This window comes from Symphalangus syndactylus, chromosome 3, assembly GCF_028878055.3.
Source record: "Symphalangus syndactylus isolate Jambi chromosome 3, NHGRI_mSymSyn1-v2.1_pri, whole genome shotgun sequence".
NCBI classification, from domain to species: Eukaryota; Metazoa; Chordata; class Mammalia; order Primates; family Hylobatidae; genus Symphalangus; species Symphalangus syndactylus.
In genome coordinates this window covers 108,626,284-108,644,486 of record NC_072425.2, presented here as the reverse complement: position 1 = coordinate 108,644,486, position 18,203 = coordinate 108,626,284, and the positions used below count along the sequence as shown (strand labels likewise).

Below are 18,203 nucleotides of genomic sequence, written 5' to 3'. Positions count from 1 at the left end.
GGTAGTGCAGTTTGTATAATAGGCTGTTTCAGGCCGGGCGCGGTGGCTCACGCTTGTAATCCCAGCACTTTGGGAGGCCGAGGCGGGTGGATCACGAGGTCAGGAGATCGAGACCACAGTGAAACCCCGTCTCTACTAAAAATACAAAAAATTAGCCGGGCGTGGTGGCGGGCGCCTGTAGTCCCAGCTACTCGGAGAGGCTGAGGCAGGAGAATGGCGTGAGCCCAGGAGGCGGAGCTTGCAGTGAGCAGAGATCGCGCCACTGCACTCCAGCCTGGGTGACAGAGCGAGACTCCGTCTCAAAAAAAAAAAAAAAAAAAAAAAAAAATAGGCTGTTTCACAATTTTTCAGTGGTCTTTTGGTAGCAGTAGTATGCACTAATGCAAAAGAGGTAATTTTATTCACGTTTCTTTTTAATTTAGTTTCTTTTTCTTTATGTCAGTACTGACTGCTTCGAAGGTTATTACTGGTTTGTTTAGTCTGAAAATAGAAGCAGTTTATCTTTGCAACAGGAAAGAGAAAGGTACTTTCATTTTAATCTGTCTTGCAGAAGAAAGAAGTAGTGCCCACTTGGGACTGAGCAATGTATTGAAATGCTTCACATGACCTAATTACAGTTTGTTGTGAAGATTCAGAGTGGATATATGTTCATGAAGGCAGTGTGTCTTTGTCCTTTAAGAATTATTTTTCTTCCACTGTCACCTATTGAAGTTTAAAACTGCGTGCATTTTAAAAAACTGGATCTATGCAGATTGTTTCATATTATCCCTTCTTTCTTAATTTACCTAAAATTAAATCTTCAGATATATCATGTGAGAACTGCAAGCAAAGCTAATTTTCCCCTATAAGTTACTTGCACTGTCATTCTCTAGATAACACTAATCTGGAGAATCATGATTAAATTCACCATTTTCTCTCTGTTTGGTTGAACCTGTTTGGTTCAACGTAAATGAAGTCGAATGATGACTAACCTGAAAAAGAACATTTAGGATATAAGACCAGGAAATACACAGTTGCTACCATTAGAAATATCAAGAAATATTCACTGTCATTGCTGAGGCAAGGAGAGGTAACCAGAATCCAAATTCTGGATTTGGAATACATTTACAGAAGCAATGTATGACTTCTGTACTGGAATGAGTAGTACTAATTTAACCATTAAAGAGTTTATTAGGTTTTTGTAGGAGAACTCATGTTTCATAAATTAGCTTAAAAGCAAATTGTATGTGATAGTTTGGGGCTTTTCTAAAGATAACTTGGATTAAATTGCAGTGCTTCTTTCTCTCTTATTTAATAGTATTCCTATATAGAAAAGTTTTGGTTAACTTTCCTTTAAAAAAAAAAATGAGGTCTTACTATGTTGCCCAGGCTAGACTGCAGTGGCTATTCACCGGCATGTTTATAGCACACTACAGCATCAAACTCCTGGGCTCAAGTGATGCTCCTACTTCTCAGCCTCCCTAGTAGCTGAGACTGTGGGCATTCACCAAGTTCTGCTCCATTTCTTTTACATTGATAGGATACCCAAAACTGTGCCTAAATGAACATATATATTCATATTCAGTTGATTTGCAGAAAGAACAGACTGGACAATAATACCCAAGAACTTGAATAATGATTATTGCTCAATGGTGGAATTATAGGTTTTTATTTCTAATACTTTTTGTATAATCCAAAATTTTAAAACTGTAAGATAAGATGGTCTTGCCGTTATACTATGATATTTTATTTTTAGAATAAGGTACATGAGTCCCAGTATCTGCTTTACAGCATGAAAGAGACTTGTGAAAAGGCAGTTTGAAGTCCATGATAGTGGAACATTAAAAAAGCCTTTTGAACTTTAATAACCAAATTTAAATAGGAAGATTTTAAATGATAAGCATGTACAGTCATCCCTCAGTATCCTTGTGGACTGGTTTCAGGACCCTCGTGGATACCAAAACCCACAGATACTCAAGTCCCTTATATAAAATGGGGTAGTATTTGCATATAACGTATGCACATCCTCCCATATACTTTAAATCATCTCTAGGTTATAATAACTAATACAATGCAAATAATATGTAATTAGTTGTTATACTCTGTTATTTAAGGAATAATGACAAGAAAAAAAGTCTGTGCATGTTTAGTATGGACACAGCCATTTTTTTTTTCCCAAATGTTTTCAATTCACAGTTGATCCAATCCGTGGAATGTGGAACCGTGGATACATAGGACTGACTATATATTGTTTATAGGCATTTTGATACTTCCTATGAGTATAATGCCCATTTAACTTTATTTTTTTTTCTTTTCAAAGCCATATGAAGGATTAAGGCCTCAGGATCTTCGTAGACTAAAAGATATGCTTATTGTGGAAACTGCAGACATGCTTCAGGCTCCTCTCTTTACTGCTGAAGCTTTACTTCGAGCTCATGGTAATGAAAGAAATGTCTTATGCTTCTAAGAACATGAGTAACTTTTGAAACTTCTGAGTTTTTAAAAGGGCTATTTTTGTATTTGAATACAGAACAAAATAGTTTGTTAAAAAAGCCTAAGTTGTGTTTTGTGCAGTTGTTGCTTCTATACTCAGTTCCTCAGAACATCTTGTATTTTGAAGTATAAATTGGCATATATCTAAGAGGAGAAACTGGAAAATTCTTTTTAGAAATTGAGCTACTAAAGCAAATTATAGATTGTCTAATTTTAGAAATATGTCTAATTTGAGTGAGATTGAGCATTGAAATCCATAGTCCTAGCCCTGGTTTTGACATTAATTTTTGCTGAAGTCATTCAAGTATAAAATTATGGTAGTTCAATTAAATACCTAAGAATTGTGCTATTAGTATTGTCAGTTGTATTTATTTTATATTAATAGCTATTTCTCCCCATGAAGTGCACAAAGTGAAGTTAAAGGGTCACCTTGGAAATATATTGTCCCTTTTAAGGGTGGTTTTCTTGTTTTCTGTTTTTTAGACATAACTAACTTTGTACAAGAAAATTTTCCTAAGTCCTCAGTTTAAGTTCTCTATAATCCTTATGACAGGCATTCTGGGAGCTCTCACATGCTGGATTGGATCTTCTCATTGCCCACATGAAATTTGACATTTTGGCTGGTTTCAAAGAAAAGTATTTTCTGGTTTAAAAATATTCTTAAAAAGATAAAGGTAAATGCAGAATTTAAAAAATAAAAATTAAAAATACATTTAAAAAGAAAAGTAAATGGCTATTCTATTCCAGTCATTTTGAGGCCTTAGCTGGCTATTTTAACTATAAATCTTTATCATCTATACTAAAATAGAATGCCACCTTCCAAAATTTTTATATAATCTTTTGATCAGAAGAAAATGTAAAACTCCCTATTTTGTCATTTGTTGATCACCACTGTTAATAATGTGGTATATAACCCTCCAGAATCACTACCAAAAAAATATATATAGGAATATATATATTATATAAAATATATAATACATATATACACACACACAAACACACTTTTTTTTTTTGAGACAGTCTTGCCCTGTTGCCCAGGCTGGAGTGCAGTGGTGTGATCTTGGCTCACTACAACCCCTGCCTTCCAGGCTCAAGCAATTCTCATGCCTCAGCCTCCTGAGTAGCTCGGATTACAGGTGCACACCACCACACCCGGCTAATTTTTGTATTTTTAGTAGAGACATGGTTCCATCATGTTGGCCAGGCTGGTCTCGAACTCCCAATCTAGGTGATCCACCCGCCTCACCCTCCCAAAGTGCTGGGATTACAGGTGTGAGTCACCACACCCAGCCTAGCTTCAATATTGATGTTTCCGACAGTTCTACAATTGCCATTCTTTTCCCACCTTATATACCTGTAGCTCTTAAATTTTAATGTAAATAAGAATTGCCTGGGAAACTAAATGTAGATTCCTAGAAATAACCCCAGAGAATCTAAGTCATTAGGTCTAGTGTAAGGCCTAAAAATATGTGTTGTGAACAAGCCTACCAAGTGGACCATTCTCTGAGAAACATTGCTGTGCACATTTATCTCATAAAATCAGTGGCTTCAAAAACCACCTAAACAATAAAGATTATGTCTACATTCTGACTTTAATCAAGTATTCTACTGTATTTCTAAAAGCCTATTTATTATTTCTCACAATCTATGGATGATCACAGCTGGACTCATCATTTCTCCCATTGTATTGATTAGTGGGCAGCAATATTCACCTAATTTTCCTAGCCAGAAACTTGAAAGTCATATTTTAGTCCTCTGTCTCTGTTGTATTTGGCCACAGTCCCATTATTTCTCTTTCTAATTATCTTTCAGCCTCCCCTCACCCTCCCTAGCTCTTTCAATTCCCACTGCCACTGACTTAAGGCTGTCATTACTTTTCATCTAAATTGAAGTGCCCAGAGTCCTAGTCTCCAGTTTTACCATTCTTCTTTCACCCAACTAATTTCTCATACTGCCACTATTGTGTTCTTTTAAAATGGAAACCTGAGCATGTCATTCCCCTGCTGAAAACCCTTCACTGGCTTGCTACAGACTTAAAATCATCCAAAATTTTTAGTAGACTTTATGACACATAATCTTTACCTGGACTGTCAGTCTTCCATTTCTTTGCCTTTCCCACTCTGAATCGTCCTTAGAAATCATTTCTTCTAGGAAACCTTTCCTGAGTGTGTCTTCTGAAGTCTCAATTGGGACCCATATAATGGGTCTATTCCCATTTTATCCCATGCATATATGTGTCATACACTTAGAATAGAATATTGTGATCTCTTTATTTGCTTCTTTTCTATTAACCTTGAAGCTCCTTGAAATGGCAGCTTTTAATTTTTTTTTGTTTCCATAATACCTAATATATATTAATCACTCAGAAAACAGTTTTGGAATGAATAGATAATATACCAAAAATTTTTTTTATATTTTTTGAAAATCAGTTTTTTTGTTGTAAAATTATATTTTTTATTGCCATGTTTATAAACTTCAAAGTAAATTCTATAGAAAAAATTTTAGGCCTGAGTAAAAAAAATTAAATTTAGAAATTCTGAATAGTTTTTAAAAACAAAATATTTTCAGCCAGGCGTGGTGGCTCACGCCTATAATCCAAGCACTTTGGGAGGCCAAGGTGGGTGGATCACGAGGTCAGGAGATCGAGACTACCCTGGCTAACACGGTGAAACCCCGTCTCTACTAAAAATACAGAAAATTAGCTGGGCGTGGTGGTGGGCGCCTGTAGTCCCAGCTACTCAGGAGGCTGAGGCAGGAGAATGGCGTGAACCCAGGAAGTGGAGCTTGCAGTGAGCCGAGATCGTGCTACTGCACTCCAGCCTGGGCGACAGAGCGACACTCTGTCTCAAAACAAAAACAAAAACAAAAAACAAAATATTTTCTTTTTAGCCCATAATAATGCTTAATAGTCTTAATGTAAAAAACTTGTACAGAAACACAAAATACCTTAAATTGTGTTTCATTATGTTAGGGTTCATAGCACCAGAAGGTATACTCTGTCCATTGCTCGAGATTTTTAAAATTCAAAGTATGCATTTAAATATAATGTAGAGCTGGCAGAAAAGTAGAAGCTGTTCATCAGTGGGGAGCCACTGCATCATAGTTGTACTGGTTAGGGTAGGCTGCTGCTGAAACAAAAATGTAGGATTAAATATAGTAAACGTTTCTTAATCATGTAATAGTCCAAAGCATTTCCATTTAGATTAGATAGGATGTGGACTCTGGTCAGGGACTGACTGACTGGAACACTGCTATGTTAAACAACATCACTTCTTCTTTTTTTTTTTTTTGAGACAGTCTAACTCTGTCAACCCAGGCTGGAGTGCAGTGGCGCGATCTTGGCTTACTGCAACCTCCGCCTCCTGGGTTCAAGTGATTCTCTTGCCTCAGCCTCCCAAGTAGCCGGGATTACAGGTGCACACCACCATGCCTGGCTAATTTTTGTATTTTTAGTAGAGATGGGGTTTCACCAGATGGGGTTTGGCCAGGCTGGTCTGGAACTCCTGACCTCAAGTGATCCGCCTGCCTCGACCTCCCAAAGTGTTGAGATTACAGGCATGAGCCACCGTGCCTGGCCAACAACATCACTTCTGAGGTTGTCCTGGCGGTTATCTAGGCCTGCTAGTTACAGCCAGCTAGTCAGAAAGAGAAAAGAGCATGAAGGAACAATTGTGGGAAGTTTTATGAGCCACTTCTGGAAGTGGCATATGTCACTCCTGCACATATTTCATTCATTGACCAGAATTCAGTCACGTGACCACACCTCACTGTCACGTGGCCATACCTAACTGCAAACAAAAAAAATGTGTCTACACTATAGCATTTTTGTGTACAGATAGCCATCTTTGCCAAAGATCTCTGCATTCAGCCAAATCATACAGTGTTCATAACTCTTAAGCTATAGTATCATATAGAATCTAACTTAACCTATAATTTCACCATAATTAAAAGAAACATTTTTATCCCTATTTTTACACATTGTATCATTAAATATTATTAAATGATCAACTCCATTTTTACTTCATTGATATTTCTCTAAATTAATTGTTTTACAATAAGATGAAACCCAACTGAATTTTCGTGCTTGGCATTGATAACTTACTAAAGCATTGTTCTATATTTCATTCTCCTATTAGGGCATAAAATAGAAGCTAATTCAGGTTTTCAAGTGAGCATCTCTTCTCTGTTGTTTAGGTAGTATCAATGACATTTGATAAGCAAATAAGATTTACAGAGATACGTGATGCTTGTGAGTTAGTGCACATAACTACAGTTTACCATAATTGCTCTTAAAGCCAGGACAGGATGTGTTTTAGAGCTATTAAACTGAACCATTAGGAAGATTTATAGATTGTATCCTTGGTAACATTCATTCATTTTTATACAGGAAAATAGTCTTGAGTGTTATACTATGTTGTCAAATATAACCCCAAGGTAATGAAGTTGATGTAGATTAAGCAGATGGCATAAATATTTAGCAGTATTTATTAAATGGAGTTGAATTTTAAGAAGGACTATGTTAGGAATACAAAGGTCATTCTCTGAGTATTTCCCCAGTCGGGCGGATCACGAGGTCAGGAGATCGAGACTATCCTGGCTAACGTGGCGAAACCCCTTCTCTACTAAAAATATAAAAAATTAGCCGGGCATAGTGGCAGTCGCCTGTAGTCCCAGCTACTCGGGAGGCTGAGGCAGGAGAATGGTGTGAACCAGGGAGGCAGAGCTTGTAGCTTGCAGTGAGCCGAGTTTGCACAACTGCACTCCACCCTGGGGGTCATAGCGGGACTCCGTCTCAAAAAAAAAAAAAAAAAAAAAAAAAAAAGTAACTTATGTAATTGAATATTACCTAATGAAAAAATGAATATAATTTGCAAAATATGTGACTGAGGCTAATTTGCTTGTGCTTAGAATAAAATTATATTGAAGCATTATTTTTAACTCCTTTGGAGTTTCATGATCTTCCAAGCAATTAAATATTCGTGTTCCCACATCTTCTCTTCTCATTCTGTTCTTTTCCTGGGAAATGTTACCTTCTCCCAAGACTTTTGGAAATAATACATTTCTCCCCCCTGGACTAGACCCCTCTTCTGAGCTCCATATTTCATACTGTATATAATTGCCTATGTGAAAACCCCTCCAGTCTATCTCAAAGCTATCTTAAACTCATCGTGTTTAAAACTAAGATCATGTTCTTGGAACTGGACCTGGTTTTCTGGTGTTCCCTAACTCCATAGATGGCAGCACCAGCCAACCAACTGGGTATTCTAGGCAGAAACCTGGAACACCAACTTCAACATTGCCTGTCACATCCTGTCATCAGTTAATTGTCAGTTTCACCTCCCCAATCTTAAACTTCTCCCTTTTTCTTCATTTCCACTAGCTGCCGTCATCTCTCAACTACACTACAGAAGAAAGTCAGAATAATCTTATCAAATCTAATCATGACAACCTATTCTTCCTATCTCTAGTCCCGATTTTTCATTGACTGCCTATCACTCCTAAACTGAAAATGGAAGTGTTTATTTTTTTTTAATCCTGCATGACTGAGCCCCTGCCTGTTTCTCTAGCCTTATCTCATACAGTGCTTCCCCTCTAGTCCCATGCTCTAGCTACATTGACCTTTTTAATTTCACAAGGATGTTACCCTCCCTCCTGCCACAGGCCTTTGAACATGCTGTATTCTATCTTTCTAGAATGTCTTTCCCTCCCCCTTTTATCTGGTTAACTCCCACTCATCTTTAGATGTCCACTCCATGCCATTTCCCTAGGAATGCCCTCTCTGACCTCCCTGACTCTGGTTTTCTACCTCTCTTTATGGTGTTTCTGACAGTGGTGATTTTTTGGTGGTGTTTATGTGTTTATTTTACTCATGTCTTTCTCCTTACTAGACTGTAAGTTCCATGGAGACAGGAAAGGAATTATGTCTGGTTTTTCCTACCATTGTATCCCCACTACCTGACATAGTGGATGGGACATAAAAGGTATTCAATAAATATTTGCTAAGGACTCTGATGTGATAGAATCAAACAAATTTTGCTGAAACATATTTGTGGTAGAAAATACTAAAATGTAGCATATTTAATGTCTGTCTGTATTAGTTATATTAGTTGTTTTTACTTTTATTAAAAGTAGCATAATGGAAATTTTTGAAAAATAATACCATCCTAAGAAAGTTATTTTTACTTTGTATGCCTCACATTTTTTATGTGACACATTTTAACACAGTGACCAATTTATTCTTATTAAAGGTCTTCACATAACATCCTAAACATTTTCCAACAGTTATTATAATGACCACTTTTAGTGACTGTATATAAGAAAATTGTTTGGATGTGCTAAGCTAAAGCAAATTTGGGAGATGGCACTCATTCTTGCATTCATTTGTGATTATTTTATTCCAAGGAAAATTTTTAAGTGGTAATAGTACTTCATGCTGTTATTATTGAATTATTATGTGTTGTAATGCATTACAGAGACTTAAAACAGAATCAAAATGGGTATAATTATCCTATATTTTGCTCAGGTAAATAAGTAACATATAATTATCCTGTACTTTGCTCAGTTAAGTAACATCTGGAATTTGAACTCAAGACTTCCTGATTCCAAAGGATAATCTTTGTACTATGCCCCATTGCTAACATTTTGAATGGCAGCAATGAGAAAATTTGAGGAACCATATGGGGTATGCATTCCAGATGTAGTATACTATCAGACAGATTCTAGAAAATTATCTTACAAAGAATTGTTTCCTGATTTAGGTATGAAGAAATATTTTTGAAAATAATTTTCAAATAGTAAAATAAATTGAGAGAACAAAGTAAAATAAATAAAAATGAACTTTTCTGTAGTTGTCATTTTCAAACTAAAAGTGGCTCTCATGATTTTTATGTGACTCTAAAAGTAATAAATACCTATGTGAATGAAAATCCAATAGGGCACAGAGAAAACATTTATAACAATAGTATGCTTAATCTACATGTGATATTTTATAATATACTTTTTAAAATTAATGCATGATATAAAGCTTTTCATATCAATAGCTATATGACTACATAATCTTCTCATTATATAAACATACCATACTCTGTTGCTGTTTGCACCATTTTTTTCTTTTTGCTATTATAAACAGTGCTGTGATTAGCATCCTTCAAATATGCCCTTGTGCGCCTATCCATTAATTTACTTAGGATGAATTTTTAGCAGTAAAATTACAAGTTCAAACAATATGCTCTTAATTAAAACTGTACATTTCTTATTTAAAGTCCAATGTATTTTCATGTTTCCTGTACATGTGTATTTCTTTTTGTGATTTGTCATTCATATCTTTTTTACTTTTTTTTCTGTTGAGGCCAAAAATTTGTATGTTGTATTTTCTTTATCATTCATTTTAAAATATTTTAAAATTTCCCTTTCTCCATTGCCCCATCTGTTATTTAGAATAATATAGTCTAATTTTCAAATATTTGAGATTTTTCTGGATGTCTTATTGTTTTCACTTCAGTTTTACTGGTTAAGATTTCAGTCTTTTGAAATTTGTTGAGGCTTGTTTAAGCACGTAGTCTGTCTTGATGACTCTATATCATGTGCATTTGACAAGGATGTAATTGTGAAGTTGTTCATCATAGTGTTCTATAAATGTTAATTAAGGTCAATGGTGTTCTTTAAATTGTCATTGTTTTTACTAATAAAAATTAAAGACTAGTTCCATCGGTTGATGAGAGGGGGATGTTAAAATTTCTATTTATGAATGTGGATTTGTATATAGCTCCTCCTTAATGGTGTCAATTTGCTTAATCTATTTTGTAACTCTGATATTAGGCTCATATACGTTTATAATTATGTCTTTCTGACTCTTTTCTCACCATGAAATGTCCCTGATCTTTTTTTACTATTTTTTCTTTATCTGATATTAATATAGCACTTTGGCTTTTTTATGCTATTTGAATATCTTGTAAATAGCATTTGATTGAGTTCTTTATCCATTCTAATGGACTGTTTAGTCCATTTACATTTAATGTAATATTGTTGTGATTGGATTTAGGTCTTCCGTTTCACTGTTTTATGTTTGTCTCTTTATTTTTTGTTCTCTGTCCCTCCTTCTCTGCTGTCTTTTGAATTAGTTGAATAATCTTGGCATTTGATTTTAATTATCTGTTGGGTTTTTAGCTAATTCTTCTTTGCATTTTATTCTTTAACATGCTGCTTTCTGGGCTGTTGTATATATTCTTATCATTTTATAGTCTATTTAGCATTAGTGTAGTACCACTTCCCATAAAATGTAAGAATCTTGCAACTATGTATGGGTACATTGCCCCATCCCTTATGCTATCATTATTATAGTACATAATCATAAATATCACAATGCAGTGTCATAATTTTTGCTTTAAACAGCCATATGTATTTTAAATAAACTAATCTATCTTTTTTTCTCTGTTCTTCAGATTGGATCATTTCTGTCTCCAGGTTCACCAAATTTTCCCTCTGATCTCTTTTTTATCTCCTCTAAACTGCTGTTAAGCCAACACAGTAAAAAATTTTTTTAGAATTGTTTTTCAGTTCTAGAATTTACACTTGGTTCTTTTTTATGGCTTTCATTTATTAGTTTTCCTGGCCTTTTGTACTTTGCAAACTATTTTTCCTTATGTTCTTGATCATAAAGTTATTTAAATCCATGGTGATTACTAGTTCCAATATATGGATTACCTCATTGGTGTCCACTGTTGCATTATCTGGCATTTTCCAGTTTTTCTACATGTCTAGTAATTTGGAATTGGATCTTAGACAATTAGAGTATATTGCTGTAGGCATTATATGTAGGCTTCAGTTTGAGATTTAGAGAGTCTATATCCAGAATCTGTGCTTCCTGTGGCTCTCTCCTTTCTAGGATATCCTCCCTCATGTCCAAAGTGCTCTGGTCACCCTGAATCTAATCTCAGGTTCTTAAGCTAGTAAAATTTCAAGTTTCTGTCCTTGTGCCAAATGTTGTCTGCCCACAGAGAAAAACTTGTAGAAATAGAAACTCATACAGTGCTTTTTCATTTCGTCAGACATTAACTCCCCTCCAATTTCTGCCTGCTTTTGGTTGCTCTCTAGTGTCCTCAGTTGTGGCTTATATTTTGTCCAATATTTGTAGCTGTTAATCTGTAGGAGAGTTGGTCTGATAGTAGCTACTTTACCATTACCAGAAGTAGAACTCTGTCTATTATATTCAGAGTATCCCTTATGGTTTTCTTAAGATTACCAGGAGGGCTATCCTATCATTTGTAAATAATGATAATTGTTCCTGCAGCTTTCCCATATCTTTTATCTGGTTTAATTACATTGGCTAGCACTCCTATGTAACATTATAAGTGATGCTTATTATTTTCTCGGCTTAAGTGGAAATTCATTCAGTCACCAATTTGTCCTTTACTGTGTACTAAGCAGTAAACTTTGAGAATTCCAAATGGAGAAGTTGTCTAGAGCTCAGAATCATTTAAGCAGGAAATAGATTCTTGTAATGCATCAGTAAATAAATAATTGAAATTCTGAGAATGGCTTTTGTGTTTTAAATTAAGAATTAGGCTATTGGTTTGAAAGAGATTCTGTTTATCATGTTAAAACAGTATCTTTTTCTTACTATTTAAGAGCTCTCTTTTTAAAAATTCAAGAGTAATTTTTCAGATTGTGTTCTTCCAGATCTTTTTTAAAAATGATAATACTGATTTTCTTCTTTGATACATTGGTATTATAAATTTCTTTCCTAATGTTCAGCTGTTCTTATATTCCAGGAATAAGGCATACTTGGGCTTGGGGTATATGTTATGCATGTTTCGTTTCCTATTAATAATATTTTATGTAGATTTTGACATTATAATACAGTAAATGCTGTCTTAATCCACATCAACTTAACTTTGAGGATTCTCTTTGTCAAATAGACTGAATGCTTCTGTCTAGGGGGCTCCTTTTCAGAATTGCCATGCACCTGGCTTGAATTGCATGCCAATTAACAAACCTGATTATCTCAGTTGTACACCTTGTTGTAATTATATAATATAATGGAATGGTACTGATAAAATGAGTAAATCGTTATTTATTGAAATCTAAGTTGGAGGCTTTGGAAAGCCTTGATAAAGGCAAGTTCGTTTTAAAATTTTTCTGACTAAATTATGTGTGAGTGAAATAACTGAAAAAAAGGGAGGAGATCATAAAAATCTAGGCCTTTACATTCGTATTGCTATCTGAATGTGTTTTAACTCTTAATCTAAGAAAATAACAATGAGAAATGGACAGTGTTTTGTGGGTGTAGTTTAGGCAAGAAATAGGAAATAGAAGGAGAACGATAAGTCAAAGAAAAGGGCTTGGCCCTACATAAAAAAGATTATTAAGGCTAGGTGTAGTGGCTCAGGTCTGTAACTTTAGCACTTGGGGAGCCAAGGCGGGAAGATCACCTGAGCTCAGGAGTTCCCGACATACTTGGGCAACATAGTGAGACCTTGTCTCTACAAAAAAATTAAAAGAAAAAAAAAATCTGGGCATGGTGGCACATCCCTGTAAGTACCAGCTACTCAAGAGGCTGAGGTAGGAGGATCACTTGAACCCAGGAAGCCAAGGCTGCAGTGAGCCGTTGATCGCCCCACTGCACTCTAGGCTGGGTGACAGAGCTAGACTTTGCCTCAAAAAAAAAAAAAATTAAAAAAAGATTAGGAAATTAATATATATGTTTTATTAAATGTTTATGTGTATATAATTGTTTTTAATAATTCTGCATTTTATAATTCTTCATTTTACATGTCCAGTTATTTGTGCTGATAATGTCAAGATTTGTTTTATAAATAAGGTTGGGTTTTGGCATTTCAGGTTTTTATAATAGCTTTTTAAAAATATCTATGTGACTTGGCCGGGTGCGGTGGCTCACGCCTGTAATCCCAGCACTTTGGGAGGCCAAGGCGGGCAGATAACCTGAGGTCAGGAGTTCAAGACCAGCCTGGCCAACATGGTGAAACCCTGTCTCTACTAAAAATACAAAAATTAGCTGGGCGTGGTGGTGGGCATCTGTAATCCTAGCTACTTGGGAGGCTGAGGCAGGAGAATTGTTTGAACCTGGGAGGCAGAGGTTGCAGTGAGCTGAGATCGCACCACTGCACTCCAGCCTGGGTGACAGAGTGAGACTCCATCTCAAAAAAATAAAAATTTTATATATATATATATATATATATAAAATATATGAATCTTCCTTTTTATGTTTATGCAAGGACACAAGAATTAATTTCTACTTGAATTTTTCTTTTCTTTTTTTTTTTTGAGACTGAGTCATGCTCTGTCGCCCAGGCTGGAGCGCAGTGGCACTATCTCGGCTCACTGCAAGCTCCGCCTCCGGGGTTCATGCCATTCTCCTGCCTCAGCCTCCCGAGTAGCTGGGACAACAGGCACCTGCCACCAGGCCTGGCTAATTTTTTTGTATTTTTAGTAGTGACGGGGTTTCACTGTGTTAGCCAGGACGGTCTTGATCTCCTGACCTCGTGATCCGCCCGCCTTGGCCTCCCAAAGTGCTGGGATTACAGGCGTGAGCCACCGCCCCCAGCCAAAAATTTTTTGAAGTTTGCTTATGAAACCATGTGAACCCTATACTTTTTAAATAAATAATTACTGTATTCTTCAGTTTCTCCCAATGTTATTAGTCTGCTTAGAATTACTACCTTTTCATGAGTTCTTCAGCTGTAATGGTTTACAATTTCCTGGAATATTATCTACTTCAGTTAGATTTAAATAATAGGAGCATGTGGTTTTATATTCATTTGTTCGTTCAACAGATTTCTATTGAATATACACTTTGAACTAGGCCTAGGCTGAGTAATGGAGATAAAATCGATTGCAATGTAGGTATAAGCTCTGCCGTTAAATAAGTTTACAGTTGGAAAGACATTGCACTTTGTCACAGTTCTTTTAATTTTCTCTCTACATATAGCTGTATCTTATTTTCAGTTTCAATGTGTATACACTGAGTTTTCCCGATTGCCTTCGTTTTTATTTTTAGTTCTTAGATTTTTGTCTTTTTTTCCTGCAGTTTATAGGTTGTCTATCATTTTTTCTATCAATAGTTTCTAACGTTTAATTTCTACTTTGCCTTTATCACGTTCTTCCTTTTCTTGAATTTGATTGGTTGTAGGTTTTTTTTTTTTTAATGATAAGGGCTCAATTACATGTATTATCTTAATCAGAAACTTCTAGTTTTTTTGGTAAGTGTTTTCTTTACTTTTCCTTTGAAGTGTTTTTTCTCCCTTGGCCTTAAAGAACATTAATTTGTGTCTCAAATGGGACCATTCTCTTTATTTGGCCACTGAATTTTTTTTTAATGATGGCTTTTTTTGTCCCAAGAAAGCTTTTGTGCTAATCCTGATTCTCTGTAATGCAGCTGTCTCTCTGCAGCTGTCTCTCTCAACTCTGAGCCCAACTTTGGGTCTAAATAAGAGGCCTACCTGTTCAGCTCTTCCTCAGTTTCCTGAGGGTCACAGAGATCAGGTGTGCTCATTCAGTTCCAGTGAAAGGAATTAGCCTTACCAGAAAAGAGAACACGCTGTAAGCCACTGTAATTCAGTCAGCATGGCACTTGTTCAAATCTAAAATAGACCATTGAAACAGAATAGTAAATCCAATTTACAGTATTTGGGAATATAATTTATGTAAAGATGACATTATAGATCAGTGGGGAAAGGATATATAATTCATTAAATGTCCCTAATATGACTGGCCATTGGAATACCAAGAAAAAAAAAGGATGAGGGATATAAAGTCAATTCATGAATTTGTCAAGAAAGCTAAAGAAGAGATAGACATATTAAAGTATATTGGATTTTTAAATTTTTGTTCTAAGTATACCATAAACAAAGTCAGGAAACATAGTTTTGATTTGGAAACAATATTAGCTAATGTTTATTGTATACAAAAGCCTTCTTTAAATTGACAAGAAATTGGTAAATACCTCAGTGCCAAAATGGTGAAAAGATATGGATAGGTAGTTCATAGAAGAGCACATCCAAATGGCCAACAAACACATCAAAAGATGTTTGAATACATCCGTTGTCAAGAAAATACAAATTAAAATAACAGTGAACTATAAGTTTATAAATGTTTAAAAGAACTGTAACACCCATTGCTGTAGAAGAAACTGGTAAGGTTCCTCATTGCTGACAGAAGTAAAAACTGTTATAACCTGCCAGGCTTGGTGGCTCATGCCTGTAATCCCAGCACTTTGTGAGGCCGAGGTGGGCAGATCACTTGAGGTCAGGAGTTTGAGACCAGCCTGGGCAACATGGTGAAACCCTGTCTCTACTAAAAAATATATATAAAACTTAGCCTGGAGTGGTGGCACATGCCTGTAGTCCCAGCTACTTGGGAGGCTGAGGCACGAGAGTCTCTTGAACCCAGGAGGCAGAGGCTGCAGTGAGCCAAGATCATGCCATTGCACTCCAGCCTGGGTGACAAAGCGAGACCCTGTCTCAAAAAAAAAAAAAAGAATTTGTCATAACCTTTTTGGAAAGCCATCTAGCATTTTCTTTTAAAAACATGATGGGCCTTAGACTCATTAGTCTCATTCCAGGGAATTTATACCAAGGAAATACCAATATAAGCATGAATATATACTTATAACTGCACTGATATAGATTACAACCTCATTGTTGTGGCAGAAAAAAAAAAACTAAACAAAGTAGGGGGATATTTGAATAAATCATGATACACAAATTGTTTCACGCAGTGGATTAATATTTAGTCATTAAAAAGAAGGAAATAATATTAAACTAGTTTACTTGGAGAGATTTTCAGGTTGATTAAGTGGGAAAAGGAGATAAAGTTTATATGATCTTCTACTTATGTAAAATAATCACCAGAAGAACTCTGTATATACACAGATAGCCCCTGACTTAGGATGGTTTGACTTACAATTTTTTGACTTAAAATGGTGCTAACTCAATATGCATTCAGTAGAAACCATACTGCTCTTGAGATGCTGGGTGACGGTAGTGAGCCATAGCTCCTAGTCAACCACACATTTTCAACTTATCATATTTTCAGTTTACAGTGGATTTATCAGGACTTAACCCCATCGTAAGTCAAGGAGCATCTGTATTTATATATGTACTTGTTTATTTTCCCTACCTGGAAATATACTCCTTCTATTTTCATTGCATGTCAAAGTCATATTTATCCTGTTAAACTGCCAAATACATTGGCTTAATATAGTTGAAAAAAAAAAAACCTTGTGTAGAAAATTTCCAGTTATTTGTATTTAAGCTATAAAATTTTATAGAATGTGCCTACAGTGAATAATTTACCCTTTAGTTTTCTCAGAAATAGCGTGTGATCATGGGATGAACACAGGCTTTGGAATCACAGAAATTGGTTTCAAATCTCTGTGTGAGCTTGGACAAGTTATATAACTTCCTTCAGTCTTGATTTCTTTGCCTAAATAATAATTGGAAAAAAAAAAAGTTTGCTGGGAGGAATAAATGAAGTTATGTAAAACACCTAGCAAAATAATTGAATGTATTAGTTTGTTGTTTTTAAAGGGTTAGGTTTTTATGGCTCTAGACATTATAGTATGTTTTACTTGGCAATTTTTAAAATGGTCACAGTAGGAAGATAATTTTTTTTAGTTAGGCCAGGTTCAAGATCCCTTAATATAGAATTTATACCTAATTCACTAAATCTTTATTTATAACCCTAATTTCTTCAGAAGTTTCTTCTGCTTTCAAGCTGTTTATTAAATGATTTTTAGGACCTGCTATTGGCATTTTGACATATCTATAGTGAACTATGTAATCATTTTACAACTTGATGCCAGTGAGGATAGTTAAAAAATTATGTATTTTTTTGGAAAGAGTAAAGAAGCTAAATTAAACCTATGCCAGCGAAAATGTAGTGAATTCCAAGAGTGATGTGTGAGTGACCTGTTTTGATTGGTAGTAGAAAGTACTGGAAATTTTGACCATACTGCTAGATCTTGACATGGTTGTAAGCCATGATCAATTATGAAAGCTTAAATTTTGTGTAAAAATGCTAATAACAAGAACATACCTAGACATTCATTTGCAGTTACTACTTTTATATAAGTACTTTTTTCTTTAGATGACCAAAATTTGTAATTTATTCTCATATTTGTGTTATTATATAGCTTTTAAAACATTACCATATTTTCTTTTTTGAGAGCTATCCATTCCATTTTTCTTTAAGACTGGGACAGGGAGAAATTACTTGAAGCTTGGATGTCCAACCCAGAGAACTGCTGCCAACGATCAGGTGTTCAAATGCCAACTCCACCACCAAGTGGGTATAATGCCTGGGACACGCTCCCATCTCCAAGAACTCCAAGGACTACACGCTCTTCTGTCACCTCCCCAGATGAAATCAGCTTATCTCCTGGGGATTTAGACACCAGTTTGGTATGGTTTGGTATTCACTGTACTTCTCCTAGTTTTGTTTATAGTCTTTTAACAGTCAAATGATTTAATATTGTTCCATGGAGTGTCTGGTTGTGTTCTTGTAATTGAATCCTATCCCTTTCTTGAAAGGTTCAGTTATTTCCATGCTTCAGTAAATATTTATTATTACAGAATGTTTTTGTGATCTCTGAATTATAGATTGAAAAAAAAAAGGTTTTCTTTCCTCATTTGCAAACAGAGAACTTAAAACAGTTTAGGGAAACCATCTATTTTATTTTCCCTTAAAACTTCAATTGCTTAATGATTTAAATA

The 18,203-nt window shown here is 35.3% G+C and overlaps 1 protein-coding gene across 10 annotated transcripts in view; it reads left to right on the top strand.

Moving 5' to 3' along the window:
* Positions 1–18,203, top strand: part of ANKIB1 (ankyrin repeat and IBR domain containing 1) — a 164,810-nt gene that overhangs the window by 88,170 nt on the left and 58,437 nt on the right. For all 10 annotated transcript variants that reach the window (XM_063636355.1, XM_055272728.2, XM_055272726.2 and 7 more), the window contains 2 exons: positions 2,300–2,417; positions 17,683–17,891. In XM_063636355.1, coding sequence (XP_063492425.1) covers positions 2,300–2,417; positions 17,683–17,891 — 327 coding nt within the window. The remainder of the gene's footprint in view (positions 1–2,299; positions 2,418–17,682; positions 17,892–18,203) is intronic.